The 17,887-nt window shown below is 39.7% G+C and overlaps 1 protein-coding gene across 2 annotated transcripts in view; it reads right to left on the reverse strand.

The window, feature by feature from the left end:
- Window positions 1-17,887, reverse strand: part of GLDC (glycine decarboxylase) — a 79,851-nt gene that overhangs the window by 56,616 nt on the left and 5,348 nt on the right. For both annotated transcript variants that reach the window (XM_036878854.2, XM_036878855.2), the window contains exons 3-4: window positions 7,104-7,239; window positions 179-343 (exon numbers count right to left, since the gene is read on the reverse strand). In XM_036878854.2, coding sequence (XP_036734749.2) covers window positions 179-343; window positions 7,104-7,239 — 301 coding nt within the window. The remainder of the gene's footprint in view (window positions 1-178; window positions 344-7,103; window positions 7,240-17,887) is intronic.

The raw sequence follows: 17,887 nt of genomic DNA on the forward strand, positions 1-17,887 counted from the left end.
TGTTGTCTCAGCTAATTGGTATAATGATGCTGATACATACATGTCTGTCTGTGTGCATGTGAGAAAGAGAGAGAGAAAGAGGGAGAAGTCACTGCACACTGCCTGGGGACAGGAGGCCACCCCGCACAGCAGGAGAGAGGCTGGAAGGTGTCCCTGACCTGGAGGCTGGGCCTCTCACCTGTGGCACAGCTGCATGGACTCTGCAGCTGCGGTCGCCTCATCCAGCAGGGATGCGTTGGCCATATCCATGCCTGTGATGTCACATACCATGGTCTGGTAGTTGAGTAAACTCTCCAGTCTCCCCTGAGACACCTCTGGCTGGTATGGAGTATATTGCGTGATCCTGTGAGGGACACAAAAGGTGACATCCAATGTGTGATTCCACTATTCAGAAAAGCTCATGAAACATCTTCATTTAGGAGTTCAGTACCTGAAAATTAAGTTTGCCTCTATTGAAAAAAATTATATAATACATCTGTAAGCTTCCCTTTTGGCCTTTGCAAGTAAACTCAGAATTAAACATAGTAACAAAATTATCCTTTGTTTGGGGATAATCAGCACTTACTTTTCTATCCCTCTAAATTATTTTTAATCTTACATTTCTATGTTAATGATCTTGTTGTGTCTCTTACGTTTTACTGTAAGCTGGCTCTTAAAATCCACTGGAACTTACCTATGGTATTATAAATAGAAATTGCACTTCCTATTATCTTCCTTCTAGCTAAAAACTCACCTCAATCATGGTTCACAATAGGGAAGCATCCAAGAATCTACTATCTAATACTCAAACATTTTTTTGGGGGGGCAGGGGGAGAGGGATCTTTGTTTTATAGTAACCAGGAGAAATTCTATGCAAGCCTAAGAAATTAGTAGAGGTCTATTTAAGACTTCTCACTATCCAATAATTAAGATCTATGGAAGTTAACTCCATAGCTATTAAAATTCAAGTATACAAATGGTTAGAAGGCAGCATATACATGCATTCTAATCTTGCATCCCAGTTATTAGCCAAAACTGTCTTTAAGGTATGTTAGTTAATCCACTTAGTGCCTTCATCCTTTTTACTCATTCACTCATCCTACAAATATTTATTGCATGCCTACTAAGTACTATGAACTATGGTAGGTTCTAATGAGATACATCATAAGCAAAATGGATAAAAGTCCTTCAACTCAAAAATAATATATTGTAATGGGGAAAAGGAGACAATAAATAAATGAACTCATTTCAGAATGTAAATATTTCAAAGAAAATAAAATAAGGTGATAGAATAGAGGGTGACTGGGGACTTGTGACATAGCTGCTGTCTTTCCACCAAGAATCCATTCATTCTGTCACCAAAGCGGGTCAGAGTCCATACTCCAGCATGAGATTGACATTGTTTCATCTCTATTGTTTTCATTCTTTCAAATGAGGAAGGTGTTTTGTTTTGATTTTATCAAGCCCTTTTCCTTTCTTGTTCTGATAATCATGTTCAGGATATTTCTATCCATATTTTTTTTTTCCTTTTTGAAGGCTTTGAAATCAATGTTTTCTTACCTTTGAAGGGGATGGGGTGGGGGAGATTGTACAATCAGTACAGTGTCAAGACTTTGAAATGACTTTTCTGAAACTTTTACTGGTGTGGGGGGTATCATGGGGTAGACACCACAGAGAAGGCAAATAGGGACTCTGTGGCATCTTACTATACTGTTGGGTAGTGACTGCAATGGGGTATGAGGGGGACACGATAACATGGGTGAATGTAGTAACCACATTGTTTTTTCATGTGAAACCTTCATAAGAGTATATATCAATAATACCTTAATTAAAAAAATAAACAACTTTTACTGGTATAGACGTGTGTATATGTGTGTATAGCACAGTAAATTTTTGCTTCAATTAACTCTTTGAACAGCCTGGCTTAGCAACTCTGAATGAGTTTGCCAAATTCTAAGTGGGTAGTGAACTGGAATAAATGAGGCACACAATACATGATACAGACATAGTAGGAAGGGAATCTGAACAGAAATATAGTCACACAAAAGGCATAGACAAGGGCCAATTGTGACCTGAGATCAGATAAGACCTTCACACACAGTATAGTCTCCCACCACAAAGACATGCTTAGATTGCTTGGCTAACATGAAACTTTCGATTTACACAGTCATTATTTTGACATATACAGATATAAAACTTGCACATGCAAACACACACACACAGCACATGCATGTATCACCTAAGCCATTTAATAAATGGGAAAGATTCAATATATCCATAAAGACAGACATTGAATATACAATGGGGAGAGAACAATACTTCACAGAATTCATCACAGCACTGAATAAAAGTGAGCAACAAACTAAGTGTCAACTAAAATGACAATGAGTAAACTAGACAATATGCACATATAATAGCATGCATTCATTGAAAATGACATGTAAAAGAATATTTCCAGACAGGGAAGATGATTGTGATACATTAAATTAAAAAATAAAATGTAAAACACCATGACCCCATTTTTGTAAATTTTTAAAAACAAGTGAACTGAAATGTAAAAAGTGGTTTTCTCTGAATGTTGACATTAACAGTCATTTTTACTGTTTTTTTATTATATGTTCTAAATGTTAAAGACATCAGCTACCATTTAACTATCTTCTTTGCCAGGAACATATTTACAACTTCCTCTCTTGTGATTATCTTCCACATGTTTATTGTAAAAATCAAAAACTCAAATAAGTTATCAAGTATATAAAATCACCCATAATCCCAATGTGCATTTCTTTTCAGTCTCTTTTTCTCTTTTGGGATAGGCACCCTCAAGTGTGCTGCCCACTTCTCTGTTGTTTTGTCTTCCCCTTTTCTTACTGATTTGTTACCTTTCTTTATACATTCTTTTTCCCCCCTCTAGCTGTAGGGAAGTATAATTGAGGAATAAAATTATAGGTATTTAAGTGTACCATGTGATGATTTGAGATATATATAAACTTTTTGAACTGATTACCATAATCAGGCTAATTAATCTCAGTCTCTTTCTATATCATAATCATATTTAAAGTAAGATTACGCTCCATGTGAAATTTTGTATTTTTTTTTCCATTAACATTATTCCATGGATAATTTCTAATAACTTAATTACATAACATAATTTTAACTGTTATGTTTGTTATTTGTATCAATTTATTTAGTAAGTCCCCTCAAGTTGAATATTACTTGTAGTTTTAAATACTAGAAATAGCATAACAGTAAACAGCCTTATCTTTGTCTTACTTGTTTAGGGTAAATTCCTAGCAGTGGAATTTTGAATTGTATACGATAATTTTAAGGCTCCTGGTACTTATTGCCATGCTCCTCTCCTGAAGGATCATAGCAGTCTGTACTCCCTTAAGCAGCGCAGTGATTCACAGGTGTCCCTGTGTTTCCACAATACTAAGTGTTAATTAAGCCCTGGGTTTCAACCTTAATTCTTTAACTTAATACCTGTGAACTGGGAAAAGAAACTAAACCTCTCTCTGCCAGTTTCTCTAGGCAACATCACCTATATCATATTTTCTTAGCACTCAAATGAGATTACTACATATAAAACATTTGGAAATGGTTAAATCCTGCCCTAATGTTAGTTGTTTTGAAAAGTTTTTTCCTCTATTTTGGTCTTTTAAAGAAACTGAAAAAGTAAACATACATAGATTTTTCTCAAAAGATTTACTCTCTCTCTACTTAATATAGTTCTATTCAGATATTATTAGATATTTCTTTTTGGAAACTATTTTTTTTCTGGAAATTTATCACATCTGTGTCAGCTTCACACTTCCTACTCTTCCTCCAGCTAGATCCCCAAACTGTCTTCTCTTCCTGAATATTCTTATTCCTTCAAAGGTACCACAGTTCTGCCAATTCTCAAAGTAGAAACCTCAGATTTTTTAAAAATCCCAAATAATGAAAAATTCCCATTAACCTTCCTTCCAGTTTCCTATATCCATCTCTTTGTTGCCTTCCTTGCCTACACAGTACTTAAACTAGGAACTTACCGAATAGTTGTGGTGCAAATGTGTAAGCTATCTGACTCCCCAGCTCAAATGGGGATAGTCCCCATTACCTGCAGGGAAAAGCCCAAACCTCTTAAGCACAGTCCTTCATACCTGAGGGCATGCTTTTCCTTCAGTCACAGACTTTGGGATTTAATATTCCCCCTCCCTTGCTCAGCCTTTCTCTCCTTGCTAACCCTTTCATAAGTCCAAGCTTAAGCTGATGCTAATTAGCACTACTAAATGTAGAGAGCTTTAAAATAGTTTCTCACAAAAACACAACAAATAAAAAATTGCACTTTTTACTTGTAAACTTCTTTTATAGTCCACAGGTTTATTACAACTATACACAAAATAACACCCATTAATGGTTTTATCATCTATTAGAGAAATCAGGTTGGTGAGTATGCCTGATGATACTGAATGAACCCTCATTTTAGGAGAAAAAATGCAGGCCTACCATCAGGCATGCAAGGGTTTAGTTGCCTCAGTTAGGCAAAACATAGCGATCTGTGATCCACAATCTCTATATTCCTACTATTTAGCTCAATTCATTTTTTTCCAGATGTATTTTAATTTAAAAAAAATTATCTGTACAACCAAGAAGGCATTTTTTCTGGCTCAAATAGGATGCCTGATATAGCAACATGGCATTAACATTCATTCAGAAATAATCAGTATTCTCTATGATTTTTTACTGTGACCTTCTATTGGAATTGAGAAAAAAGGAGGTAGTGGAGGGGTTCCAGTAGGCCAAACATTCATGAGATTTTCTCTTTTTAATCCAAGGGCCAAAGTTACAAAAAATAGAAAGAGCCACAAAGAAAATATTAGTTTTTTATATTAGTTACTTATGCTATCAGTAGTCAAAAATTTTTAACAGTGGACCCATAAAATAAATTCTAGACCTGATGTAAACTTTTTTGTAAGAGTCCAAATGTTTGTATTCTTTTGAGGCTATGCTGTCCATTTATTTTCACCTCACGTCACCGGAATTTGTTGGTTCTGTCTCTATGGAAACCATTCAGGAGGGTGATAATGTGAAGTCCACCCACCCTCATGTGCACAGCCCTCCCTACCGGTGCTGGCGAGGCGCAGTATTACCCTCTGGTTCAGATCAGCTTTCGGAGAACAGAAAGGAACAATATTTAAAACATGCCCAACCAAAATCTGGGACTGAAAAGCAAAGAACCCTGTTCCCCTCTCAAAACGCTTGATGGCTCCTGAAATTAACACATATCCACACACAGCCAGGAAGCAGTATGGTGATTATTGTGTATGGCCACCAGGAGTGAAGGCTGCTGGCCAGTATTCAGAAGGCTGAAATGCTGCAGCCCATTCATGTATTTTGAGGCTTCTTTTGTAAAAGGGAAGACAGGTCATTTGCTTTTGAAATCAAACTTGGAGTTTACCATTCAAACTCTTACCCATACCACAGTGAAAAATAAGCCCTCAACAATGCAAATGTATTCTCACCCACACCAAAAGCAGACAAACTAGTTCTTTAACAGTTCTTTCCTGCTCCCTTATTAATAAAGAAACAGAGCATACTGAAACTAAAAAGCTCTGGGATGGCAAGGCAGGAGTGATTCTACCAACAGATCTGGCTCCTATAATGATGGCACACAGACAACTGATTCTGGGGCAAAGCTCCCTGACCAAGCAGGCCTGTGTTTGCACGTACGCAAAAGCAGACAAAAGATGCACAGCTGCTGTGCTCACCACCCAGGCTGGCCCACACTGAAGGCTAAGCCAATGCTTTGTTCCTCAGAACTACAGGCCTGTACCGGTGGGCTGGCAGTGCTGAGGGCCTAGCATACAGCCACTCACCCACAGAAACCTGTCATGCTGTGGGTGGCGCTGGGGAGAGGCTGAAATCACATATCATGGGTAGTTGCCACAGGACAGCTATTCATGGTACTAACACTACTATGTGCAAAGTTTAAGATTAAGCAGGGTATCAGGTTTTCTTTTCAAAATCAGTTGACATAAAGTTTCAATTCAAAGATGTGGGTGCATACAATGATACTGATCCAAAAACAAGGGAAAGAAAGGCCCAGGAGTCTCCATTTTCCCTCCTTCATAATCAGACAGTATTTGCCAATGGACAGAAGCAGCATGTGCGCTTATCTGCTCTCAGGCACCCCTGGAACCCTGGCCTTGTCCCTGTCAAGAAATACCCAGGGTGTTTTCTTGTGTGGTATTGAGGTATGAACCTCTGTTTCATTCTTTAGTTCAGACAGCAAACTGTACTGGAAAATAGCAAAACAGCAGAGAAGTGGACTTGGGAAATTTTCCTCAAGTGCTGGACAGACAGTTTCAGGTTTGCGCAATGGATGTCAGCCAGAGTGGGTGGGGACAAGGTCACACACACACACACACACACACACACACACACACACACACACACACACACACACACACACACACACACACACACACCCCTAGAGGACTAGGAACAAGTTGCCTGATTGATGAGGTGAGAGCAGAACAACCAATTAAGCATGTGCAGCTCAGCTTCCTGCTTCACTATTTCTAGAAGAGCATGCTCAAAGAATGCACATTTTCTTCTCTACAAAGTGCCAAGTAATACAGCTGATATTTTGATCTCCATTTACCTGGCATTATGTCTTCTTTTTCAGTTGATTGTGGAGCCAGAATATTGGGAGGATGTGGGGAGGCTGGGGGGAGACAAAAGTCACTCCTAAAATGCTGACCGAAGACAACAGACCAAGATTGTGACTTACTAAGATCAGACATAACCTAAAGTCCTAGTGTCTCCGAAGAACAAAGCTCTGAATCTGCCCATCTGTAGGTTCGACGTCTTGCTCAAATACGTTTACAAAGACAGAATAGACATTAAGTCAGAGAGAGCAAGAGATTATCAGCATCCACAATTTAGAGCTCTAGAATGTTTTATGGGAATAAAAATGAGAAGAACCTTCTGTTTCCTCTACATTTGATTAAGGGAATTTTCCAAGCCAGAGAAAGCCAGGTATGTTCCTGAAGCTTAGAGGCAGAGTTAGGTGTGTGGGAAGTCAGGGAGAATCATGCAAATCAAATCACACTACTTCTGTTTTTAATCAAGTAATACATTACCATCCTGAGTTCTCCAGTAAGTTCCGCAGAATAGCCTGTGGCACTGAGCAGTTATAATAGCCCATGCCTATATATGATCTCCAGATCTGGTTTTTGCTGGAAATGGCATGCAGAGTTGCAAGGATTTCATTTTCACCTGATTGTAGGAAAGAGAAAAGTATTAGAGAGAAAATGTGTTAAAAGAGAACTCTAATTATAATTGAAGACCCTCGTTTTTGGGGGGAATATTTATGAGAACAGCTATATATAGAAATTCAGGAATCATTCCCCACCCTGCAACACTAATTACTATATGCAAAAATCTGAAAAATCCCCCAAATAACACCCAGTTACTCCTCAAGTTTGGTTCCTTACCATTTTTTTTTTTTATTCCTCTTTTTTTGGCATTGTTTGTCAGAAGTGCCCAAATTTAACACTTGCCTCATGCCCGGTTTCTTTTGTTCCCTTTACATTTCTGTTGTGTTTACACCAAATAAAAATTCTGCTTTCTCTCAGTAAAATCTTGTTTTGCCTTTTAAATTGTTTCACACCAATGGTTGGCATAAGTCTTAAATAACACATGACCTACATTTTTCTCTAAAATTGCCTTACTAAGTCTGATACACTTTCCTTTGTGTTGCTGAAAGAGCTTACAAAAAGCTCTTCACCCGACAATGTAAAATATCAGTTATAATAAAAGAACCACATGCAGTTTTTACCCAGCAATCCCATTAGGGCACTTAGGTAATTAAGTAGGAATTATAAGAGTTCTCGGATGGAGGTGAGACCCTATTTTGGGACATTCATATAATAACAGAATAATAGCACCAGACATATTGAGCATTTACTCTTTATCAGGAATTATACCAAATGTTTTTTGTTTGTTTTTGTTTTGTTTTAATACCAAATGTTTTCATATGCAGCTTAGGAAACAGGCTTGAAAAGGATCATTCACCTACAGCTACATGGTTTTAAATTGAAGAGTTTACAACCCAGTCTAACTCCAGATTCCACACCTTCCCCACAGGACAGGGTTCAGACCTGCTACATGTACGGCACTTACACTGAAAGACACTTTCTAGATACAAGTACCTTACATGGTTCTTCTTCTGCCCCTCTGCATACAGACAGATCGTGCTATGGAAAATGAACTGAGATGAAATTACTTAGGCAAATGCCTGGCTCCTTTTAAATCTCTGGGACTCAGAGTCCCTTAAATCTCGGAATTGACTAATTTCATTGTTACTATATAAGAGAAAGAAAATCTAGATACGGCAAGCTCTGAGATGACAAACTGGTTAGGAAGATGCTTCACTTTGCTTTAACCCCACTGAAGTCTATGTGAATATTATTCTCATCAATCTTTATCCTCGCTTTCACCCTCCATTCCACCCTCCCACTCCACATGCTTTTACAGGAAATAAACTTACAGGAGACGTGTCATTTTTCCAGACTAGGTTCAAGAAAAAGAAGGCAGTTTTGCAAGTTAATCAGTTTCATGAGTAAATATGATCCAACTGCCTTACAATAGACAACCTTACCTTCCTCCATGGAAAGTTTAGGAAATACATGTGAAAGTACAATAAACTAGTATCTGAGGAGATACACAAGGACAGCATCGTTAGGAACAATCACGTAAGACATCCAATCACTTCCCAAAGTCTTCTTAGGGCAAAGTGACAGAGAAGCCCATAGGAGGGGAGATGAGTCAGCAGTGCCTGGCAGGCACACAATTCAGCAAGGCCAGTTTCAATTAAGATCCTGTACAAGATGGACAGGCCCCTGTCACATATTATGTTATGAGGACAAAAGGTCCAGCTCTCAAATGGAAACAGTCTGTGAAGAGCTTTGTCTTCTGTCAAATCAAGAGTTTAACACTTGGGAGTCATAGATTATAGAATGATTTTTTCTACATTATAGAAAAATAATTCTATTGGTAGTGTGAATAAGTTACAGGGAGGTAAGTCACTGTGGAAACAGAGAGATAAGGTAAGAGACCAGAACAGCAGACCAGAAGGCAGATAGGAAGGGAATGTTGTTGTGGATTGAACTATAATCTCTAAAGATATGTAGAAGTCCTAATTCCAGGTACCTGTGAATGTGACCTTTTTTTTGAAATAGGGTTTTTACCGCTACAATCAATTTACAATGAAGTCATGCTGTATTAGGATTAGCCCTAAATCAAAGACTGGTGTCCATATAAGAAAAGGGAAATCTGGACACACTGTGAGACACATACAAGGAGAACACCATGCAATGACAGAAGCATTATAGGATCAACAAGCCTTGCTTCTCAAACTTGACTTTTTCCTGTTATGACTTTTTTTTTTATTAAGGTATCATTGATATACAATCTTATGCTCAGATTTCACATGAGCAACATTGTGGTTTCTACATTCCCCATATTATCAAGTCTGCACCACATACCCCATTACAGTCACTGTCCTTCAGCATAGTAAGATGCTATTGAGTCACTACTTGTCTTCTCTGTCTATACTTCCTTCCCTGTGCCCTCCCCTATATTATGTGTGCTAATCATAATGCCCCTTAATCCTCTTATCCTGTTATGACTTCTTTTAGTGATTAAGTTTTCCATTTTTCTCCCTTAAAAATCGAACTATGGCAAGTAAGTTCATGGGAATTGCAGAAAGAGGAACCCCAGAGAGATGGCTTCATTGGACCTAGTACTACCTGTGTTCCTAAGATCTTCACTCTGGAGCTCTCTTAGCTGGATACCTCTGTTGCTCAAAATTGATCATTTGGGTCTTACATATCATTAATTTTTTTCCTCTTCATTTATGCTAATTAAAAAAATAATTTTCAAGTGTTTCATTCAAGTGTGTAAGACGTAGTGGCAACTATGAGGGATGCTGATGCATATCTGGAGACCCTGAACTGATGTGGGATGTGCCAGTGGGCGCCTGGCCGGTCTGGGATGGTATCTTCTGTTCCTTATCACTGAAGGCATATAGGCAGGACAGGATGACGGCCTAGGTGGCAGGAGGCTGCTGAAGCAAGGAAGTAGGGAACTGGACTCTGGTTGAGGCACTTTCACCAGGCTCTCTCCTGGACAGCCCCACTGGGAGGTAAGAAAGAATGGGTTTTCTTGCAAAAGGAAAAATCAGATCCCTCCACCATTCCAGTTGAGAGTTTAGTGTCTCCAGATACATATAGCATTCCTCACAGCTTCCATTATGTCTTATACACTATAGACACACATTATAGATAAGACACAGAAGAAAAATGACCAAACTTGAGACAGAAGTTTCTAATCCTCTAACAGATACATTCTACTCCCTACAGGACCAAACCTCCCAAGCACCCATGAGCTCTGCCCCTACCCAACTTGGCCCTCAATATTCCCTGACTGGGTCTCATCATAGTCAAGTCTTAGCAAGCAATTTACCTTCTGTTGGGAGAAATAAATGAGTTACTAGAATGAGCAGTCCTCTGTCCAAGCTAATGGATACTATGGAGTCATCAAGAATAGGGTAGGTACTTGATCATGCTTCTGAAAGTAAGACTGGTATGAGAAGCCTTTCCCATTCAGTCACCCACTGCTCATCATGATCAAACTTCCCAACTAGAAGCCAAACAGTTTATGACCTGAAGAACAGGGAGTTAGGCTGCTTTTACTGTGATAAAATCAAGACCTCAGGCTTCACTGGTCACATATAATAAAAAAAATTTCCCAAACGCACAGCTTAGTGAGTGTTTGAATTGTTTCAGATGTTTGTTCACTGGTCACCATTTTCATACCCACTAATCTCAGTTTGGTCCAGTTGTCAGAAGAGCCACCTAGTGTATTTAGGAACCCAGAGCTTGAGTCACTATGTTAAATAATGCCAAGATTCAATAGACATGGAAAAAAGGAGAGAAGAGGGAAAAATGGGCAATCAGGTCATAGCTGCTGAACCTATCTGAAATGAAGAATCAGTCCCCAAGAGCATGTTTTGGAGCATTACTGGTCTAAATAAAAGTGCAAATCCTAACTATGCAATGTCCACAGCTGCACTTCCCAGTAGATTTAGATTCCTTCTCCCTTGGAATAGAATTCCTTTCTAGAGAAAACAGTGTGTGATCCTTAATTCAAAGTGGCAGCTTTTTTTCCCTATCTGGTAAGAGAAGCACTATAAAAAGGCAGTTGTACCATCCAAACCCTGGGCAGCAAGGCCCAAGGAAAGCTGTGTGGACAAAGCATAGAGAAGACAAAGAGCAGATTTCCCTCACAGCAAACCCCACAGCAGTGCACATGCCTCATACTTTCCCTTTCAATTTCACAGAACCAGATTCTTCCCGTAAACAGGCCCAATTCCAGTAACTATATTCCTGAATGTGAATGATAATGAAACTAACCAGGAGGCAAAGGAGACAATGAGAGTGGGAGTGTCTGTTAAGAACACTAGGAGGCACCCTGTCACTCTCCAGATGCTTGCCTACCCCTGGCAGGGCAGCCTGATGCTGGGAATTACCATTACTGTGCATTCCCAGCAATGAAAGTCCTCAGGCAGTCCGTCAGGAATCTGGTAAATTCTCTGCTCGTGGGTGACCTTATTTATTCCTCTGCCTCAGAGCATTGCATAATGTCCTTGTCCTAACGCACCAAGAACAGAGTTCAGTGGCCTGGACACCACTTCCTAAGAACCTGCAGGTGGGTCTCACACTGTTCCTGCTTCTCAGATTTCATAATGAGTGCTTCCTCCCTACAAAATTCCACAGGACATCCTTTCCAATAGCGACTCCCTTGTTATCCGCACCTAAAATATCAAGGACACCTTTATACCAACCACTACACCAAATAAATACTCTCCAATAGGAATAAGCCAATAAATACTTGATGCATTGCTAGGCCTAGGTTCTAATTTCCCACATGAATTTTGCCAAGAACTGGAAAAATATCATTAGAATGAACAGGCAGGCACCTCAACACACATACATATATACGTTATCTGCCCCTCCCCCTGAATCCCATTGCCCAAAACACACAACCCTATAACTTTGCTTCAATTATATGGAAAAATGTATACATGCTTTGCTTTTGCTAAAATACTATGCTTACATTTCCATAGAGAGTATATATTATTCTGCTACTTATATTTTAAAAAAGAATATATATGCATGTGCTGTACATTAATAGAATACCTCTGGGGTGATTCTCAAGAAAACAGGTATGTTGGAAGGAATCTAGCTTTTCTCTGTATATCTTTTTGTGCTTGTGAAACATATGGGTGCAGATACCTGTCAGTCCCCAGGTGAGTGGCCAACAGTCCACAGAGCATTTGCTGAGAAGCCAGCAGCGCCCAGCACAGAGCAGCCACTCAACCGGTGTCAGAGCCTCCCTCCCACCCCTGCCCTTTGTGTGCTTGTCAGATACTTGGAAAAAGTCTTCAAGGAAATCTTCAGGACTAACAACCAACACACTCATATTTGAATTTGCCCAGAAAGGCCTTTTTCTGCCAGAAGCTTGAAGGGGGCAGCTGGGGCCAGGATGTGAGAGATTGCCTTGGCATATTTTTCCTGCCAATATGCAGATCCTTGGCTTCAAAGCTGTTCAGTAAATCATGGGGGTTGATGAGGGCCTCAACCAAGATAAACAGACCGTGAACTGTAGCATAGTCAGGATTTTCTGATTCTAAGTGGAAGTCAGAATTTGCATACAAATTCCCTCCTAACGCTCAGCCAGTCTGTAACATCACCTAATCATTTTCAGCACTGCTCTCCCTCGTCCATAACAGCCTGGCTTAAACCCGTTTACCCCGTCACAAACATACTCCCTCTTATTTCTTAAGTTTCCTCCTCTGGCAGAGGAGGTTTTGCAAGCAGAGTCTATAAATCACAGAATTTGTTTTTTCCAAGAAGACAAACCAATCTGTAAATTCTGCAGTGTAGAATAATGATATGGAAATTATTTGAATTGAAAACCCTTCTAGACTGGCAGAGGGGTACCTGTCCCATGTGATAGGGTGTGATTAGGGCAGTACCAGCAGACCTGTCCTGGCAGTCTGGCCCACCTCGCCCTCTTCCTGTCAGGCTCTCCCCCATCTTCTTGCCCAACCAATTAACATCCTGTTGGCCCAGCCCTTCATGAGCCTCAGAGATTAGAGCCCTCTCTCTGCCAGGCACCTCCAGGGAAAGTTGCTGAGGCACATCCAATCTGGGTTTCTGGTGGCCCCTTGGGCTCTGTCTCACAGGAGTGAGCAGTCCCTACAATTCTTCCTGCTCAGCCAGAAGGTATACAGTTCAAGGTCTTTATGCCAGCTGTAGAAAAACCAGAGCATTGTGGGAGAGGGATGCCATCTCTTTCAAGTACCCTTTGGACTTCTGTCACACTACTTTCTGGAGGTGGGGAACTTCTCCTCCACCACCTCTCTTCATTTATTCTGTAAACATTTTTAAGAGAAACATACAGAGAAACATTGCACTTCACATAGTTATCTGGAACACCAGTTAATCAGGCCAAATGGTCAGCCTGAAGTAAGTATCAGGGTAGAACTCATGGAATATTTGCTTTTCCTCTTTGTTGCCCTGTAGGTATATTGTTATGGCCACCAGAGCGAGAACAAGAAGGGAAGGATATGTTCTAAGAGTACAACTCGAATAATTTAACCTACTGGCAGGAAAGAGATACCTTTTTAAAATTTAAAGAAATAGACATATGAAGAAATTTGTAGTCTACCTCAGAATCTCACCGACTAAATTATAATCTCTTTGTGGGCAGTGGCATAGTGAGTTGCTAGGCACATAGTAGGTACTCAGAAAACACAGGTGAATTGAGGTGCTTCATGAAAATTCACCTAAACTCCCTAATTCACTTCAACACACAGCTAGCTAAATATTCACAATAATTACCCATCACAGGATCCATGATAACAAATCAATGCACAAGCTGTTCTAACATTTAGTTTGATTGAATCCTAAAAGCATGGGCTTCAGAGAAATAATTATAAATGGAAACCCACAGCTATTCAGCAAGGTCTGTGAAATAATGCTGTGCAATAATTAATGCAGTAATTTCAGATTTTCAGAAATTTTGTTTCCTCACTGTTTAATCAATTAGCATATTGATGATACAGGCATTGCCAATTCTGTTGGTATTTTTGTAAAAATACTTTGGGTTTAGTAAGTAAAACAAACCTGAGCAATCAAAATGAGATTAAAGTTATTGATACGTCATACAGCAAAGACTTATTAAAGCAAGGCACAGTGTCATGTGGTAGGGTGGAAAGAGAACTAAAACAGAAGTCAAAGCACAGACCTGCTTGCAAGCAGCTCTTGACCTAATTTAGTAGCCACCCCAAAGCTCCCGTTGACTCAGAGGTAAGCAGCTTGGGCCTCACTGCTAATCCCATGAGGTGGTCATTGAACTTCTGTCCCGCTGTGGGCGAAGCAGCCTCACCTTTCTTCCACCCCAGCCAGCCTGTGCTGACCAGTGGACCTTGAAGTCCTTGGCTACTTGACTGCCAATCCTCAACCTCAGCTAAATTCAGTCACCACATTTCTCTGTTCCAGCTACCAGGTCACTACATGATGCCAGGGTGAGGGACACTCAACAGACCTTACAAATTCAAGCCATTCAATTTCAGCGAGTCCTCCATGAAGGTTGAGCTAAGCTCCTTATTACCTAGAGGCTCGCAATAGCTCCTCTGGAACTTTCTTGCTTTTCTCTAACGCTCACTCTTACCTTCCTGTCTCTCATTCGGATCATTATAGACAGACAGCCCTTCAACTCCTCTCACTTCAGAGTGTTCTTAGTCTTCAGGTGGACATTATTCCCTCTTATGCCTAAGAAAGGCCCACAATATGACACTGCAACCCACAACCCCCTGCCTGAAAATTTATACTCAGATCTCTAGGATTACTTCATCTCAGACTGCTCTGCCTCCCTTTTACATATTCTACTTCCCAATATCCCACCTTCCACTTACTTCTCCCCACACTCAATCCCTAGAAGTCACTCATCCCAATTAATTCATTCAGAAGACTCACTAAATCTAGAACTCCATCTCTTATCTCTCTCCTGAGCTCTAGGCACATAGTTCCTATTGGTTCAACTTTTCCAAAGGCATGTTCCATAAGCAGCTTAAACTCATTTCTGCTCAAACAAGACTCATGATCTCTCCTTCCTCCAGAAGTTTCTTCTTCTCCCTGTTCCTTCTTTTAATAACTCACCATCACCCCCAGACGCTCAGGCAAGAGACTTGACAGCGCACCTACCACCCCTGTTTATACCATACCACCATGTTTATACCATAACCTCAGCCAAAGCATCCATCCTATCTGCAGATCCTACTGCTGCTCAGTATCTTTCTATACATTTTAACCTATACTCAGGGTTATCATTCTCTAACTCTTGACTCTTGTACCCTCAGTGCCTAAAACAATATCTTATCTTCCATAGAAACCTCTCAATAAATGAGGAATGGAAGCAGTCAAAGAAGCAGTAGAAATAGATTTGATGATAGAGGCTTTTAACCCAAAGGTGATAAAGTTGAGTAAACTAGAGCATTTAGGATACACAGGGCCATTTCCCCAGACACTAACAGTCCACAATATGAACACTGTATTTACAATATATAATTGATTTTATTTTAATAGCATTGAATATTTTTTAAAGTTAGATAAAATTCATTATAATTTAAGATAGTAGGAAGTATATGCTAATTTGGATGAATGTCATAGTTTTTAAAATATGCCTGCCAAAGACTTTCAGGGCACTGAAATTATTCTGTGTGATACTATAATGGGGGACATGTGTCATTACACATTGTCCAAACCCATAAAATGTACAGCACCAAGAGTGAACCCTAATATAAACTATGGACTTTGGGTGCTAGTAATATGGTAGTGTAGGTTCATCAGTTGTAACAAATATACCACTCTGGTGGGAGATGTTGGTAATAGGAAAAGCTTGTATGTGTGGGGGCAAAGGGTATATGGGAACTCTCTGTACCTTCTGCTCAATTTTCCTGTGAATTTAAAACTGATCTAAAAAATAAAGTCCATTTTTTAAAATGCCTGCAAATTTGTTTCCACTCTTCCCTTCAAAAAGCAGAAACTAATTCCCCTTCCCTTGAACTGGGGCCAGACTTAGTTCCTCACTCTAGTGAATAGAATATGGTGTTAAGTGATGCTTTAAGACTTCAGAGGCTAGGTTACAAAGAGGATAGCTTCTGCCTGGCTTTCTTTCTCTCTTGGATCCCTGGCTCCAGAGGAATCCAGCTGCCATGTTGTGAGGACACTCAAGCAGCCTGCCTGCAGAGAGACCCATGCGAGGAGGCTTAGACTAAAGTCTCCCACTAACAGGCAACACCAACTTGCCAGCAGCTGTGAACGAGCCACCTTGGAAGTGGTTCCACCAGCCACAAATGTGTGATCATAACCTCCTAAGAGAATCCAAGCCTCAACCACCCAGCTTAGTGGCTCTTGAATTCCAGATCCATAGAAACTGTGAGGATAATAAATATTCTTTGTTTTAAGTCACTGAGTTTTGCAGGAATTTCTTACAACACAATAGATAACTGAAACAATGGCTTCTCCAAAAAATGGTCAATTTCTTAAATATTGTTGAAGAAATAAATTCATTTATATAAAATATCTTTGATGACATCAGATGAATTCCATGATCCTTCAACAAGATGGAAACAAGTGGAAAAAAGTTTTTTTTTTTTACATTTTATGTGCTTTGTCTTAGTCATGTGACCAATTTGGCACCTCATCACCATATTTATACCCATTATATGTCAAAAAATAAGAAAGTCCAAAACATTTCAATGCTAAAAAATGATACTTTACAAAGACAGATTTCTAGTTTGGTGTTCTAGATTTTTTTTAAGAAAGGGGAAAACTACCTATGATTTATTTTAGGATGCATCTCTTTTAAAGTAAATTTTTTACCTCTCTACTTCTATCAGGATATATACCTCCACATATTTATCCAATATATCCCTGTGGTATAATAAGAAATGTATTTGGTCTTTGTCTTTTGGAGTAATAGGAGTGTTTTTTGTTATTCGTTATAAGCCCTTTTGGTCTATGCTAAGGAAGTGGATTTAGGGCAGCGCCCTTAGACTACCTCAGGGTGGGGCTGGTCACCAGAGAGACCGAATCATGTGAGGCTGGAACCTCCAGGTGGGGGCTGCAGACATAAGTTCTATGAAAACTCCTAAACGAGATTTGATGAGCTGCTAGAGGCTAATGCATCCACATGGCAGAGCGGTGGACCCCTGTTCCACAGGGAAAGAAGCTCCCATGCCCAGGACCCTTACAGACCTCACTCTATGTACCTCTTCTTCCAGTGATACATGTTTCATTTATAACATCCTTTAAAATATACTGGTAAACATATGGAAATGTTCTGTGAGCCACTCTAGCAAATTAATCGAACCCAAAGAGGGGATAGTGGGAACCTCTAATTTATAGGTTGTTGGTTAGAAGCACAGGTAACACCTGGTGAATGATACCTAAAGAGCGGACAGTCTTGTGGGACTAAGCTCTTAACCTGTGCAAGTTGACACTATCACCAGATGAACAGGACAAAACTGAGTTAAATTTATAGGGCACCAAATAGGTCTGCCGAGAACTGGAGAACTGCTTGTAGTGTGGAAAACACTCTAGAATCCCAAATTACTGACAGCATAATAATTCTGATAAGATTCTATCAATGCTGAGATGGCAACAATACTCAAATTTTTCCCTGATTATGCTCTGCATTTTGCATTTTTCCATTTTCTTTTTTTCAGTAAAGGTACTTTCTTGGAGTTTTTTCCTTCTTATATAACTTTTTTACCCCTCCCCCCAAAAATATA

Source organism: Manis pentadactyla, chromosome 3 (assembly GCF_030020395.1).
Source record: "Manis pentadactyla isolate mManPen7 chromosome 3, mManPen7.hap1, whole genome shotgun sequence".
NCBI lineage: Eukaryota > Metazoa > Chordata > Mammalia > Pholidota > Manidae > Manis > Manis pentadactyla.